The following is a 14,902-nucleotide window of genomic DNA, read 5'->3' as shown; positions in this document are numbered from 1 at the left end:
GACAACAATTTAAACTACAAATTTTGTATTACTTTTTTTTTAAATTGATTACAGATAAACAAAATACGTCTATTTATAAAAATATCCCTAGACTTTTGCGTTGTGTGTATGTTGGAATGGATTTATTCGAACAAAAACTTTAGACCAAACATTTTCACAGCTGGGCTAGGTACGGTCCTGCGAGATTGTAAGTTATGAAGCGGTGGCGTCCCGATAAGGCAAATCTAGCTTCTACTTTATGAGATAGAAGAAGAAGAAGTGTGTTAAGTTCAGGTGCCGTTGTACTCTGAACAACTACAAGATATTTGCACTTCAATTGGCAGCTCTTACGGACAATCGAGCCTAATGGACCGACTGAATATCAAATAAAATACGAAGTGTCGACAAAAAAGAAACCACAGAGAGACTCGATAAAAGTAGTAGGTGTTGGTGCAGAGCTTTTTAGTTCAGATTGTATGCTGGCCTCCGTTAGATAAATTGTTCCAATTCGTTTTTTGCACAACCTTACTCAAAAAGAGGTCCTTATAGCAAATCCACAGGATGCTAGGATGTACCGCGATCGGAGAATTGTTTGAACAATTTTTTTAAACAAAGTTAAAAAATCAATTTTTTCATTTCGAACAATTTTTTTTAGATTCTTTGGTAATTTTGAGCAAACAAAGTCTTCGGTGATTTTTCTCTAAAATTGAATATTGTCGAGTTATACGCGATTTAAAATTTGAAAAACGCGAAAATGGCCATTTTCAATGCTTAACACGTTGACGGACAGTGCGTCAAATGTATAAGCAAGTGTTGTGACACTATATGTATTTTTCAAAGTAGAATATGGAATATGCAACGTCTATAGACGTTGTGTCATATTACATCAATGGAAATTAGACGTCTATAGACGTTCTGTCCGTCAACGTGTTAATAACTCGGTTAAAAATTATTATTATGAAAGTCAGAGGTTGACCAAATCAAAAGTTTAAAGCCATTGTTATCATTATTTAATTACAAATATGTTATTTTTAATTAATAACAATGAGCGCTAAGCGCGTATTCAGGCGGCCCCGTCCAATGATGGTGCATCTCTCTTGCGGACTTTCGCCTCAATACGCGCTTAGTGCTCATACTGCTCATTGTTAATAATTAAAAATAACAGCTTTGTAATAAAATAATGACAAAAATATCTTCAGGATCTTGTAGGCGGAGGTTTAAACTGTGTTTTGGACACGTTCTGACTTTCATAATAATAATGTTTAACCGATTTATTAAGCCTTGAAAATGGCCATTTTCGCTTTTTTCAAATTCTAAATCGGGTATAACTTATCGGGGAAAAATCACAAGAGACCTTTATGGCTCAGAATGATTCAAAGAATCTAAAAAAAAAATTAAAAATAACGAAGAAAATCCTTTATAAAAGGTATATATTTAAAATCCCTAAAAAGAGGCTACATCACAGAACTAGTTTTCGATTGGTGGACCAATCATCATCAGTGCTTAACTGAAATGAATATAACCTGATAAAATGATGCAAAGGTTTTAAAATTTTGACTACGGTTAAGAAAATTTGTATTTTATACTCACGTGATCTAACATGCTAACCACCAAAATATAATATTACAAAAATATGAGGGTAGAAACCTTTTAAAATTAATCCGTCAAGGAAACATTAATGAAATATGCTAACTTAAGCATGGATGTTTAAAATATTCCATGTACTACGCTCTCGGTACCATCTGAGCTCTGATACGACTTGTTCACATGGCAGTATGGTGGCAAGTGACGATGAAATGAATGGGGACTTCTGAACGATAACATGACAGAAGTGACAGTTCCACAGGAAGTTGAAAATTTAATAGAGTCATATTTGAAGACTATGGTGTACAACTTGTTAAATTACGAAATGTGATACCACTCACTCCACTGTGAAAAATAATTAATTAAAATTAAAATAAACTGGATGTTGTAGTTATAAAATGTATTCACGTAGTTATAAAATGTATTCACGTATATTGTCAATGAAGTTGGTAGGCAAACCACATTACACAAATTATTTTTATTCGAAAACTGAAATCAGTAATCAAATCCTATTGTCGATAGACCCAGGATTTAGAAAAGCAATTTTGTGTTGATTTTAAGTTATCGAATTTATTTAACTTGTTGGTAGTTGTTGGAATTTGTGAAGTTTAAAAAGAGATCACAGTGGGGGTGACTGAAGTGTAAAAATGTCTTAAATAATCTAGGGGTATATATCATTAAAAAAACACAAGCTCAGACTAAGGCGACTAATTCCTAAAAACCCTGCAGGCTGCCCGGATCCCTAAGGCCGATGCCGCAGTGCAGGAAGTTTGGTAGGATGGTGGATGGTAGATACCCGCCTGGCGACCATCCAGCTACTTATACCACGAATAATACAACGACGGTAGCCGCAGTGGCCTCTCACTACCATCTACCCATCCGGTGGTCCGCCAGGCGTCTATCCACCCATATCAGTCGTGTTTGATAATCCATCGGGGTAGCCTCGCTATAAATATATTACACATATGGAGGAAAGCGTAATAAGTGATGATTATAAAAGAAGGGCAATAATTTTTTGCATAATCACATTTGTAATACACCCCAGAATAAGTGGTCTAAATTTTTTTAACAATTTTTTTTAATCAAATTGACAAAATTATTATTTTTGGTCCGGACAAATTGTTTTTTACCTTTTTTAGAGCATTCTGGACAAAAAAGGTCTCCTGTAATTTTTCTCCAAAGTTGATGGTTTTCGAGTTATAAGCAATTTAAAATTTGAAAAACGCGAAAATGACCATTTTTAAGACTTAATAACTTGGTTAAAAATTATTATTATGAAAGTCAGAAAGTGACTAAATCGAAAGTTTAAAGCCCCCCCTACATGAACCTGAAGAAATATGTGTCATTAATGTATTACTAAGCTGTTATTTTTAAGTATTAACAATAAGCCGTAAAGCCGCGTTTACACGATGACAATTGGCGAGACAATTGTCATCAAGTGGTTGCGGATTGTCGGAGGCCAGTCCAGTTGAACGAGAAGCTGTTTATACGGGGCCAACTATTGCCATGGCAGTAGACAGCTAAAACATCGCTGACTGCTCGTCATCGGTTGTGTCCGTTGAGGACTTAAAACTTAATGTTAAATCAGCTTTACCGGGAATTTATCAGTGAGTCTTGCAATGTGCTAGAAGAGGAGTTATTTCTATCCTAGCATTTCTATCCTTGTACAAGTCGTCTTGCTGGTCCCACAAACACCTGTGTTCTTTGTAAAGTTCAACGAATTTTAAATTCATTTCGTCACTCCACTTTGCAGAGGCGGCTTTAGCTATTGTGCAGGGTGTGCGGTGCACACGGGCGCCGGGATGTTGGGGGCGCTGAGCGCCAAAGAGCGGGTCCTTTACTTTGTTTCAACGTAAAATATGCTTTAAAACGATTAATGAAAAATTCCATTGACACTTAAGCGCGATTTATAGATTGCCGCCCGCCCGGCTGTCCGTCCAACGGATGGGCGGCAATCTTTTGATTCGTTTGAAGACATACCGACAATGATTCCGAAATCGGCTGTGGAACCTATAAAGGTTAAATTGCTTGGGACTTGCCGGGCATTTTCAAAGGCGTTTGTTCACGTGTCGCGGAGTAATTTTGCGAAATAGGCTTTGACGGAATAGATAGCTCTTCAAAATTCAGACGTCGTATTCTCAGAAGCCGTAAAAATGATTGATCATGCAAAAATAAGTTTGTTTGAATTACGCAATGAGTATGCTTTTAAGGAGTTCATTAATATTGCGAAAACTGTTGCAGAAAAAGTCGAGGCAATAGCAGAATTTTTCACACCTACCTGTCTTGGTGCTCGTAGAAAATTTTTTAATTATGTGGCGGAAGATGAACTAGTAACTGACGCGAAAATACATTTTAAAGTACCTATACTTTTACTAGTACCTATTAGCTACAGCAATTACTAAGTTTGACGAACGCTTTGAACTTTTAAAGCAAAATAATTACACTTTTTCGTTAGATACAAAAAGAGCATATTTTTCTAATTTAGAAAATAAATTGTGTCATGTTGGCAGACGTAGATAGATTTGAGCTCTTTAATGAAATATAATTATTACCAATGTTTATTGATGATTCTCTATAACTTTGGATATTTTAAATTACTTATATACAAATAAATTACTTTCAATGTTCCCAAATTTGTTCACTGCTCTTAGAATTTACCTCACATTGCAAGTGACCAAAGGTCATTTTCTAAATTAAAAATTATTATCTAAGGTCAACATTGTTGAAAAGTCGATTGACAAATTTATATCACTAGTAAGTATTGAACATAAAATAAAAATTGAAGTAAGTGATATTATTTAAGATTTCTCTAATGCAAACGCACGAAAAGTATCTTTTTTATAATTATATGTGCGTCCTGTAATAATTCGTTAATAAATTATTATTTTTTTAAATAATCACAAAGTTGTTCTTGTTTATTCATCTAACCAATTCGTTCCTAAAAGTACTATTTAGGTACTCGTGTACTCAAACCTGTCAAATTTCCTCAACCAATTTTCAACCTTACCTCAAAGATAAAAAAGTTCATTTTTAATTAAATATTTTAACAGGTTTGGGTAGGTTGTTCTGACGCATGACGCCGCGAATACCTATTGGCTCCCGACATCATTTAATATTGCACTATTTGCATCTGGATTTTTGTTTACGTCATAAGCGTACCTAATACCCTATGTACTATATAATACTAGATAGGTATCTATTCGACTATTCCATTTTGACTGCGCGTCTACCAAAGGGCGCCAGGGTATCGACTGCACACGGGCGCTACATGGGCTAGAGCCGCCTCTGCCACTTTGGTGCCATTTTGCTAAAGAATAACCAGACGTAACACTAATAAAACAAACCACGTGTATGTTTTGACTGACACAAGAGAACTAGAGGGAACTGGCAAAAAGAAGACAGCACTACTGGCCTACACCGTTCACACGGCGCCAATAGTTGCGACAATTGAGATTTCGAGTGGTGGGGGGCTCACTGGGCGCAGCTCATTGTCCTCAGTCTACTCCCGGAGACTGAATTTTAGGCCAATTGTGAGGGCAGTTGGCAAGGCAATTGGCCTGAAGTGTTAAAGTCGCGTTTACACGATGGCAATTGGCGAGACAATTGTCAGAAGACAACTGACTGGCATGAAATTATTGTCTTCGTGTAAACACTTCAGGCCAATTGCCTTGCCAACTGCCATCACAATTGGCCCAAAATTCAGTTGTCTCAGGGAGTAGACTAAGGACAATGAGCTGCGCCCAGTGAGCCCCCCACCACTCGAAATCTCAGTTTACACGATGGCAATTGGCGAGACAATTGTCAGAAGACAACTGACTGGCATGAAATTATTGTCTTCGTGTAAACACTTCAGGCCAATTGCCTTGCCAACTGCCCTCACAATTGGCCCAAAATTCAGTTGTCTCAGGGAGTAGACTGAGGACAATGAGCTGCGCCCAGTGAGCCCCCCACCACTCGAAATCTCAATTGACAATTGGCGCCGTGTGAACGGTGTAGGCCAGTAGTGCTGTCTTGTTTTTTGCCAGTTCCCTCTAGATGACGAGCAGTCGGCCATGTTTTAGCTGTCTACTGCCATGGCAATAGTTGGCCCCGTGTAAACATCTCTTTCAACTGGACTGGCCTCCGACAATCCGCAACCACGTGATGACAATTGTCCAATGACAATTGTCTCGCCAATTGCCATCGTGTAAACGCGACTTAAGACGAAGACAATAGTTTCATGCCAGTCAGTTGTCTTCTGACAATTGTCGCGACAATTGTCATCGTGTAAACGCGGCTTAAGATCGTATTTACGCGGCTGTAAGTGCGCGTAAGATGCCCCATTGGACTGCCAGAATGGCATCTCTCTCGCACTCACCATAGACGGCCGCCTAATACGTGCTGGCGCTCATTATTATTACTTAAAAATAACAGCTTAGTAATAAAATATTGACAAAAAAATTTTTTTTTGCATTATTTGCCATTATAATTGCCGAAGATAGTAACATTTTTTTCGCAACTTTAGAGAGAGGCATGATGTCTCCTCAGCAGTCAGTTGGATACTGTGTATTTCACTCTTTTCACTGCGTCCAGGATGCAGTGACCCTCCACCATCCACCTTTAAAATCCACCATCCAAGCCACCATCTAGCATCCTGCAGTGCGGTATCGGCTTAAGGGTATTATATGGTATACAGCCAACTACAGAAAAACCTTTTTCCTTGTGGATTTCTAAAAAAATTGTCCGAAGTGAAGACATTAATTTTTTGAGTTTGTAAAAAATTGTTTGAACGATTTTCCGACCGCGGTACCGCCTGGCACCCTGTGGATTTGTTATAAAGACCTCTTTTTGAGTAAGTTTGTGCAAAAAAAACGAATCGGATTAATTTACCAACCGGGAGCGAGCATACAGCTTGGACTAAGAGAGACTCGATAAAAATTGTAGGTGTTGGTGCAGAGCTTTTGCGAAGATGTGTTTTTCTTGTAAGTTAATGGTGACATTGATAGACGTGTAGCGGTTAATTAAGAACCGATTACGTGGTTTAGATACCTATATAATTGTCGTTTTATTAAGAAAAACAATAAAAACATTTAAGTGAATCACAGCTACACGTTTACATTAGGGTCCTCATTTCTTTCTTAAAAGTAGAACAAGAACGACAATGGACAACATAGTACATAGTACATACATATTTTTTTAACATTTGCTCTACGTTGGAGGAAATGTTGAATCCAACATTTATCAGCAGGGTAATAGACAATTAAAAATAATTACATTTTTATAAAAAAGAAGTTCTTATAATAAAACGTTTTCATTATTTATAGGACCCAATATATAATATATATAATACAGCTCAACAGGCCTTAAAGGCCCATGGCTTGGAATTTCTCCACGGTTTTTCTTCATTTTCTCCTGTCCATGGCCGCAGTTCTCCAATTTGATATCCCGATTGTTTCCAGGTCTTCCTTACATGCTTCTAGCCACTTTTTCCTGGGTCGTCCTCTTCTCCTCTTTCCTTCCCCTCTCAGCAGCGAGTCCTTTGCCCACCTTCCGTCAGCCATTCTCGCAAGACGACCTAACCAACTTGGTCTCTTTGTTCTGATCACCTGGCTTATTTCTGGTTTCCGGTACAGCTCTCTGATCTCTGCATTTGTTCGTCTCCTCCAAACGTCTTCATCGTTTTTTACTCCCCCGAATATACTCAGCTCCCAGATGTTCAGCATATTTTCTTGATTTTTGTTCATGACCCATGTTTCGCTCCCGTAAAGAACTGTGGGCTGGATCACTGTTAGGTAGAGTCTTAATTTTGCCTCTCTGGAGATGTTTTTGGCTCTTAGTAGTTTGTGTAGGGCTCCGACTGTCTTTCTTCCTCTCGAAATTCTTTTTTCAATTTCTTTGCTTACTGCTCTGAATCATTTTCAACACGAATATTTGATCTATGGTGGATCTGCCCTTTTTGAATCCTCCCTGGTATTCACCAACCTGCTCGATTAAGTGCCTTTCCAGTCTGCTTCTTACGACTCTGACGAGTACCTTATATGTCACGTTTAGGAGAGTGATACCCCTATAGTTTTCACACACTGCTCTATCTCCCTTCTTATGAATGGAGCATACTATGGCCTCTCTCCATACTTCCAGCATTTCCTCTCGCTCCCAGATTTTCGTCAACAGGCTACATATTCGCGTTATAAGTGCTTCTCCCCCCTGCTTGATTAATTCTGCGGTAATACCATTGCTGCCTGCACTTTTGTTGTTTTTCATACTATGTATGATTTCTCTTATTTCTTGCACGGTTGGAGTCTACATTGTTTCCGCCGGGCCTCTGACTTCCTCTACCATCTCCACTTGCTCCTCATCACTTCCATCAGGTTCTTCATTAAGTAGCTCTCTAAAATGCTCCTGCCATCTACTTAGCTTCCCCTGCTTATCTCCTATTAGGTGCCCTTCCTTGCTCTTGTAGTAGTTCTGTTTTCGTGCACATTGGTCACTGCTCCTTTTCGCCTCCTGGTAGAAGTTTCTTACATTTTTATTAATATAATGCTCTTCAATCTCTTGCAGCTTTTTATCCATATGCTCCCTTTTCTTACTCTTACACACTTTTTTCGCATCTGTTTTCTTTACTTGGTTTATCCATATATTTAAGTCTTGCCTCATTCCGTGTGTTAAGACTTTTCTTGCAATCGGTTTCAAACCATTCTTTGTCGCTCCCCTTCTTAACTTGACCTAACCGCTTTTGAGATGCTTCCTTCATAGCTTCTTCTATTATTCCCCACTCCATTTCAATGTCACCTTGCACTTCGCACTGAAGTAGTCTTGCTGTCACGTCTGCCTGGAAGTTTTCGGCGGTTTCTTTGTTCTTTAGTTTGGCAACGTCATATTTTTTATTTATTATTTTCTATTCTCTGACCTTTGGGATAGTTTCTCTTAATTTCGTAGTCATTAGTATGTGATCGGAATCTGCGTCTGCTCCTCGGTAAGTTCTAATATCTGTTATTAATTTCGAGTGCTTACTCTCCACTAGGACGTGGTCGATTTGGTTGCGTGTTCTGCCGTCTGGAGCGATCCAAGTTTTGTTTGTGGATTTTCTTGTGGTCGAAGTAAGTACATACTCATAATTCTCAAGTTGTTCTCTTGCGCAAAGCCTACCGGCATCTTCCCATTCTCGTTACTTTCGTCATGTTTACTTTTACCTCCAGTAGTTTTTCGGTACATATCTTCATTCCCCACTTTGGCATTCAAATCACCTATTACAAGGGACCCAATATAAAATCATAAACTATTTTGTTGTTTCAATTTCTGTCATAAAAGAATTTTGTCATATGGGAAGGAAAACTTTGGTGATTATATTAAATTTACAATCAAGATGCAGTAGAAATAAACAAACCAAGAAACGTTAAATGCTACTAGGAGCACTCCCGAATCATAATTTACAATGTATATACATTGTAAATCCCAAATCATGATTTCCAAAATTTATACATTGTAAATTATGATTCGGGAGTGCTCTTAATAGCATTTAACGTGTCTTGGTTTGTTTATTTCTACTACATCTTGATTGTAAATTTAGTATATTTTTATGATTATTTCGGCGACATTCCTTACTTACATGTACTTGTTTTTTTAATTTTTCCCCTGGCTTAATCCTTGGTACCACGTGTTCTTAAATTTGGTACGCCATTCTTCTTGCGCTCTAATGTCCTTGTTTCTTACACGGTTTCTTAATTTTTTTTTTCAAGTTTTGCTGTCAGATCATCACGTCTTGTTATAAAGGTTCGTAGTAGCTATAAACTATCCATATAATTATGTTTTGTATAAAAATAGCAATTGATAATTTTATGTTTCTTTGTAGATATAACCAATTAACGTGTTGCGTGTTCGTTGAATTCTAAGAAAAATCCTAGTCTATTTCTAGGTAACACACTATTTAATATGCGAACTTTGTGGCACAGTGAAAGTACGTACTGGCATAAGATAATTGTCGTTCGATAACAAAAAAATTATTCATTGAGTGTATTGTTTCGACGGAGAGTGGTGTGCTGTGGTTATGTAAAAAAAAGTCATAATGTTTGCATATATGCTAATGATTATCCACACGGGCTGCGCCTATATCGAAGATCATTTACAATTCGCAATAAATTGTATATAATCGAGGTTGTTGACATTATTACTCCAGCTGTTTGTTGTGTACAGGATGTTTGTTTGATTCTTAGCAGCTACTAACGGGGAAGGAGAAAATTAAAAGAAGACGATGATTTACGAGCTTTTGAATAGCCAGAAAACGTGGCTGTAGTACATGATTTATAGTGGCTTCATTATCGGACGTTTCTTACATGGTTTTTAAAAGATGAGCTTGATGACTACATGAAAAACAGGAATGAAATAGGACTTAGGGCTATTTCACGTTATAAGAATTTTGAACGTGCGAGGGTTTTCTCGTGCGGTAGTTTTGACGCACTTGTCCTTTTCACACAATAAGAACTGAATCGCACGAAGATATTTTGCTGTGTTGTTTGGTTTATTTATTAGTTTTATTTACACTTTGTGGCTGAGGTAGGTACATGATACGATGTCTGATATGTATCATTACGATGTATCATTACAAATGGGTATATTTTGTCCATACTTTTGTCCTAATGTACTGTAATGCGTATTTAATTCATTTGCAATGTCTATTTTGTCAGTTATTATTTCTTATGTTTTTAATTAAAAGTCTTAATTTGTTTTTATAATCGTTGTTCTACTGTTATTTGTGGGATCTTGGATTAGCTCATCTAATTAGCTCATACAATATATGTAATAAACTATTCTGAATGGGAAATAAGCCACAATTTAACTAAAAAAAAAAAAAAATGATTTTATTAATGTTTTGACATCCGATTTGGGCGTCGAAACGTTAATAAAATCATTTTTTTAGTTAAATTGTGGCTTATTTCCCATTTAGAATAGTTTATTACAAAAATGCAACACGGAAATAGCTTCAGAACAACATTACAATCTATGTTTTTCATGTACAGAATTTAAAAGACCCTCCGTCATCCACTCGCTTTTAAATGTTGTTCCCCTCGTTTTAAATGTTGTTTTTAGATAATTTCACGCAAAACGTGACGGCCGCCCTACTCCAGTCTTCACCGAGTCGTTTACCCTATAAAACTAAATACAGTAATACCCCGCACTTACGCGATAGGTGGGACTGAGCGGTAACCGCGAAGTCAAATTCGCGTAAGTCGGGGTGTAATTTCGCATATGTGTGTATATAAATTATTTTTAATTGAGACCGGAAGCTAAAAAAATAGCATGTACAGATATAAAAGTGTCAATTTAATTTATTTTGATGTAGAGGGCTCCATAAATCTAACAAAGAGACAACTCAAAAATATTTGTTTTCTCCCGCAAAATTTCTTCATAGCAGACTAATAATTTTTTTTATCCCTTGTTTGGTAGAAGAAATGCGATATTTGTTATAGTTTATATTTTCTAAAATTTGTAAGCCCTTTTCAATTAAACTGAGACCTTCAGTCAAGTTTCCAACCGATATTTGATTTTCAGTTTCAACTGGATCCAAACAATCAAGCTCTTCAATGTCTTGTTCTTCCTCATGCATTTCTATGAGGTCATCAATAGTTAGCTCCCGATTGTGGGAATTCAATATTTCTTCAACGTCGTCACTATCAACAACTCAGTTAATCGCATTACTAATTTCATAAAAATAACAAACACCCACTCGCAGAGAAAACTGTAGATAAGAAATACCTAATACAAAATAAATTCTAGTGATGTGCTGATTTCGTGCGAAAAGTCCAAATATCTACATTGGATGAACAATAATATGTGGCCGGTAATTCTATTTCATCGATAATTGTGTGGCCTCAAATGACTAATCAACAATATTTGAAAATCGCGTATTTAACTCTAGGTTCGTGTGAATCTATCTTTTTAGTTTACTCGTCTTGGTTAAAAAATCAACTATAGACACCGTTGAGCTATTAACAAATTTTCAGCTTGCTATTATTCAACTTGTTTTTTGTACGCGGGATCCAGGCCTATAAAACGGAAACGTAATTAATTAGTATCGACAAGTTGATATTCTTTAAAACAAGTAAAAACAACTCAAAGTTACTTTAATTGCGGTTTTCAATGTTAATATCAACGGCGAGCGACTCCTAAAGAGGAAACTTAACTTCTTTCCTTGCTGTTGGTTGGTTGTTGGTTGTTTACATCGGCTTTTAACAGTTCTTGTTTTTATAACGAATAATATAGACTAGACTCGGTTCTTCTACGTAGCCTGACACAACCGTAATGAAAACTTTCATTTCAATTAAATCAACTATAGGATGAATATTTAATGTACAACATATATTAAAACAACTAGTAACTAATCTAGAAATTTAACTAAACTTGTCAGTTGCTGTAGAAGATGAATAAAACAAATTAAAAATAAAAAAAAAAACAAACAATTCTAATACATTACTACCGATCCATTCTGTGTTTACTTATGAATTGAACAACGCCAGTTACTACTCATTTGGTATGTTTTATTGTGAATGTAGTCTAGATGTTTTTTTATATGAATCATTTCCAATACACATATTTTATTTTAATTTGGCTCTTCTTAAAACCTATATTTTTTATTTTGGTTATTTTCCAAAGGAGGCTTGGCTAAGGCTTAATTAAGTATAGGCATTTTTTGTGCTATTCTTGTAAAGAATAATTCTTATGAAGGTATGATTCTTGACGAATCCCATCATCTACCTAAACACTCCCGTCGAATCTATTATAAATAGATCAAAAGTCGGAACCCATAACCCTACCAAGAGCCCAAATATCCACAAAACACTCATGTGCCCAAAGGAAAAGAACCACACAAATTCTGTCTGAAATTGCTGAAATAACTTTAAACAGTTTGAAATATTTTCTAAATCTTTTTTTTTTGTTACAGGCCGTGAAACTAGAAAGTGTTCATCCGACAAGGACGAGGTACTTAGTTGTTGTATCAAGGATGGGAGCAAGAGGAGAAGAATCGTGTCTTTTAGGCATCGATTGCAACGAAAGAACTACCGTTGGTCTAGTCCTTAGAGTGCTGGCTAACACTCAGATCACTTTAGATGGAGATGGGTAAGTTCAAATTCTTCATATATACTATAATTCTTTAGTTCTTTCGTAGTCCATAATGTTAAAGAATTTAACGACCAAACTGTTTGATTCAAACAGATCAAAGCACTATTCCTTTACAACTTAGGCCATCCGCACATGGGACGACGCTCGAACTACTCGACTCGATTCCAATCGCGTAGATCTCTCCACTCCACTCAAGTGCCTTCGTTGTGGCATTGAGCTCCGTAGACGGGGCGTTTAGGAATTGCAAATCTCCTCGTCTTGTACGACTTTCGTCCCTTGCGATCGGTAGCGCACGCGAAAGTTTGAGTGAGACGGACGTTTCCAGTCATTATTTTATTTTGTGTCCTTCGTTTTTTGTTGATTTTTGCGGTAAATTAAATTTTAGTTTTATTTAAAGATCGGTGAATGTTATGTTCGTGATTAGCTTTGTGGAAATATATTGTTTGTATAAAATTCTGAAAACATTCAACTTCTGTTTCTAGGTGTTCATTATAAAATTCGTTGGGGAAGTAAAGAAATACCCTCAATTGTAGAATGCTCATTTTATACAAATTATACTAAAAATGTAACAATAACGTACTTTTCACAGATCGAAATAGTAGTTTTGTTTGATATATAGAAAATGCGTTCTTACTGGTTGGAAGATGTGAGCAAACTGAATCGACTAGTGTGCAGAGAACAATCGCTTGTGCCGCAGGGTTCATACAAGACGAACAAGACGCGCGAACTTCGAGACTTGTCTTCGATCAACCCATGTGCTGACGGCCTAACACTGTTGTTTTTCCAGTGTATATGATGAAATAATTTGAAAGTCAGTCTCCTATGCTTTATTTTAAAAGAAGATAGAGTACATTCTCAAATCACTAATGTCTGAGACCCCAAATACATACAGTCGGAAAAATGAAAGAATACCCATGAACGAACATATAAAACACGCTGTATTTTCCTGTCACCGTGTCACAAAGAAAATTGCCCAGCGCAAGTACATGTAATAATAATTATTACATGTACTTGCGCTGGCCAATTTTTTGTATGACACGGTGACAGGAAAATACAGCCTGTTTTATATGTTCGTTCATGGGTATTCTTTCATTTTTCCTACTGTAGGCGTGAATAATTTACAAACGCTACGTTTTTATTTTATTAAGGATATAAGTGCAACGTTGGCAGAATATATTTCATAAGTGTGGATGAATGTTTTTCTTATGTACGTATTATAGAAGGTTACATTTAATCGGCGTCCATAAAAAATCATCTCTACATAAGTTTAATACAGTAGAGCCCCGATTATCCGTGCTCCACGGGACCGGAGGTGGCACGGATAATTGAAAAACACGGATAATGCGAACTTGGTCCATTGATTGAGCCATTTAGGTCTGGATCCCGCGTATGAAAAAAAAGTTGATTAATAGCAAGCTGAAAATTTGTTAATAGCTTAAGGGTGTCTAGTCGGATAAACTTTGATATATAGAGATGCATCAAGTCAAACTAGTTTGATTTTACTCAACAAACTTGACTTGACTTGAAAACCAAACTTATTTTGTAAAAAAGTTTGACTTGACTTGATTTCAATATCTTTAGGTTTGACTTGAAATCAAACTTCTTCAAACAGTTTGAAGTTTGAATACCATATTGTGTTCAGTTACGTTCGTTGTGAAGTGTGTGCTTTGTGCGATAATGTCTCAGTGGCGGATCTACGGAGGAAAAATAGGAGAAATTCCCCCCTCCCCCCCCCCCCAACAAGACAAAAAAATAAATTTCAATAAACATTGAAATGTATTACCTGATAATATGATACTTAAACCACAGACAGACAAATAAAACCCTATACGCTCTAAGCTTCGCTGGTGTCGCTCCTAGCGGATTAGTAATGCAACTTTCACCGGTAATTTTTAAATTTATTATTTAATTGTTATAGCTTAATATTTACAACACAAAAAAGTAATTAAATTGTAACGGATTTCTTTGAGATTTTACAAATCATTTTGACGTTCTATTGATGAAATATTAATTTCTTACTTCAGATACTTTCACAATTATCGTGTAGATGGCGCTAAGATTAATAGATTAATTTATAATTACATATTACGGAACATATTCAGTATTTAAAACGTAAGTATATTTAAGGTAAAAATATATACCACAGCTTTGACCAACTAATATTTTTTATAATTAATGTTTTTATTTTTAATTTTAAATTAATCACTTTGACGTTTATGTCAAATTTCCAGTAAACGTTTACAGA

General features: G+C 36.3%; 1 protein-coding gene across 3 annotated transcripts in view; it reads left to right on the top strand.

Moving 5' to 3' along the window:
* The window catches only part of LOC114328900 (protein phosphatase Slingshot), a 639,247-nt gene that overhangs the window by 453,906 nt on the left and 170,439 nt on the right, over positions 1-14,902 (top strand). For all 3 annotated transcript variants that reach the window (XM_050648794.1, XM_050648793.1, XM_050648795.1), the window contains one exon: positions 12,479-12,654. In XM_050648794.1, coding sequence (XP_050504751.1) covers positions 12,479-12,654 — 176 coding nt within the window. The remainder of the gene's footprint in view (positions 1-12,478; positions 12,655-14,902) is intronic.

Source organism: Diabrotica virgifera, chromosome 4, assembly GCF_917563875.1.
Source record: "Diabrotica virgifera virgifera chromosome 4, PGI_DIABVI_V3a".
NCBI classification, from domain to species: Eukaryota; Metazoa; Arthropoda; class Insecta; order Coleoptera; family Chrysomelidae; genus Diabrotica; species Diabrotica virgifera.
Note: the sequence above shows the minus strand (reverse complement) of the source record. Positions and strands in the feature narration are given on the sequence as shown.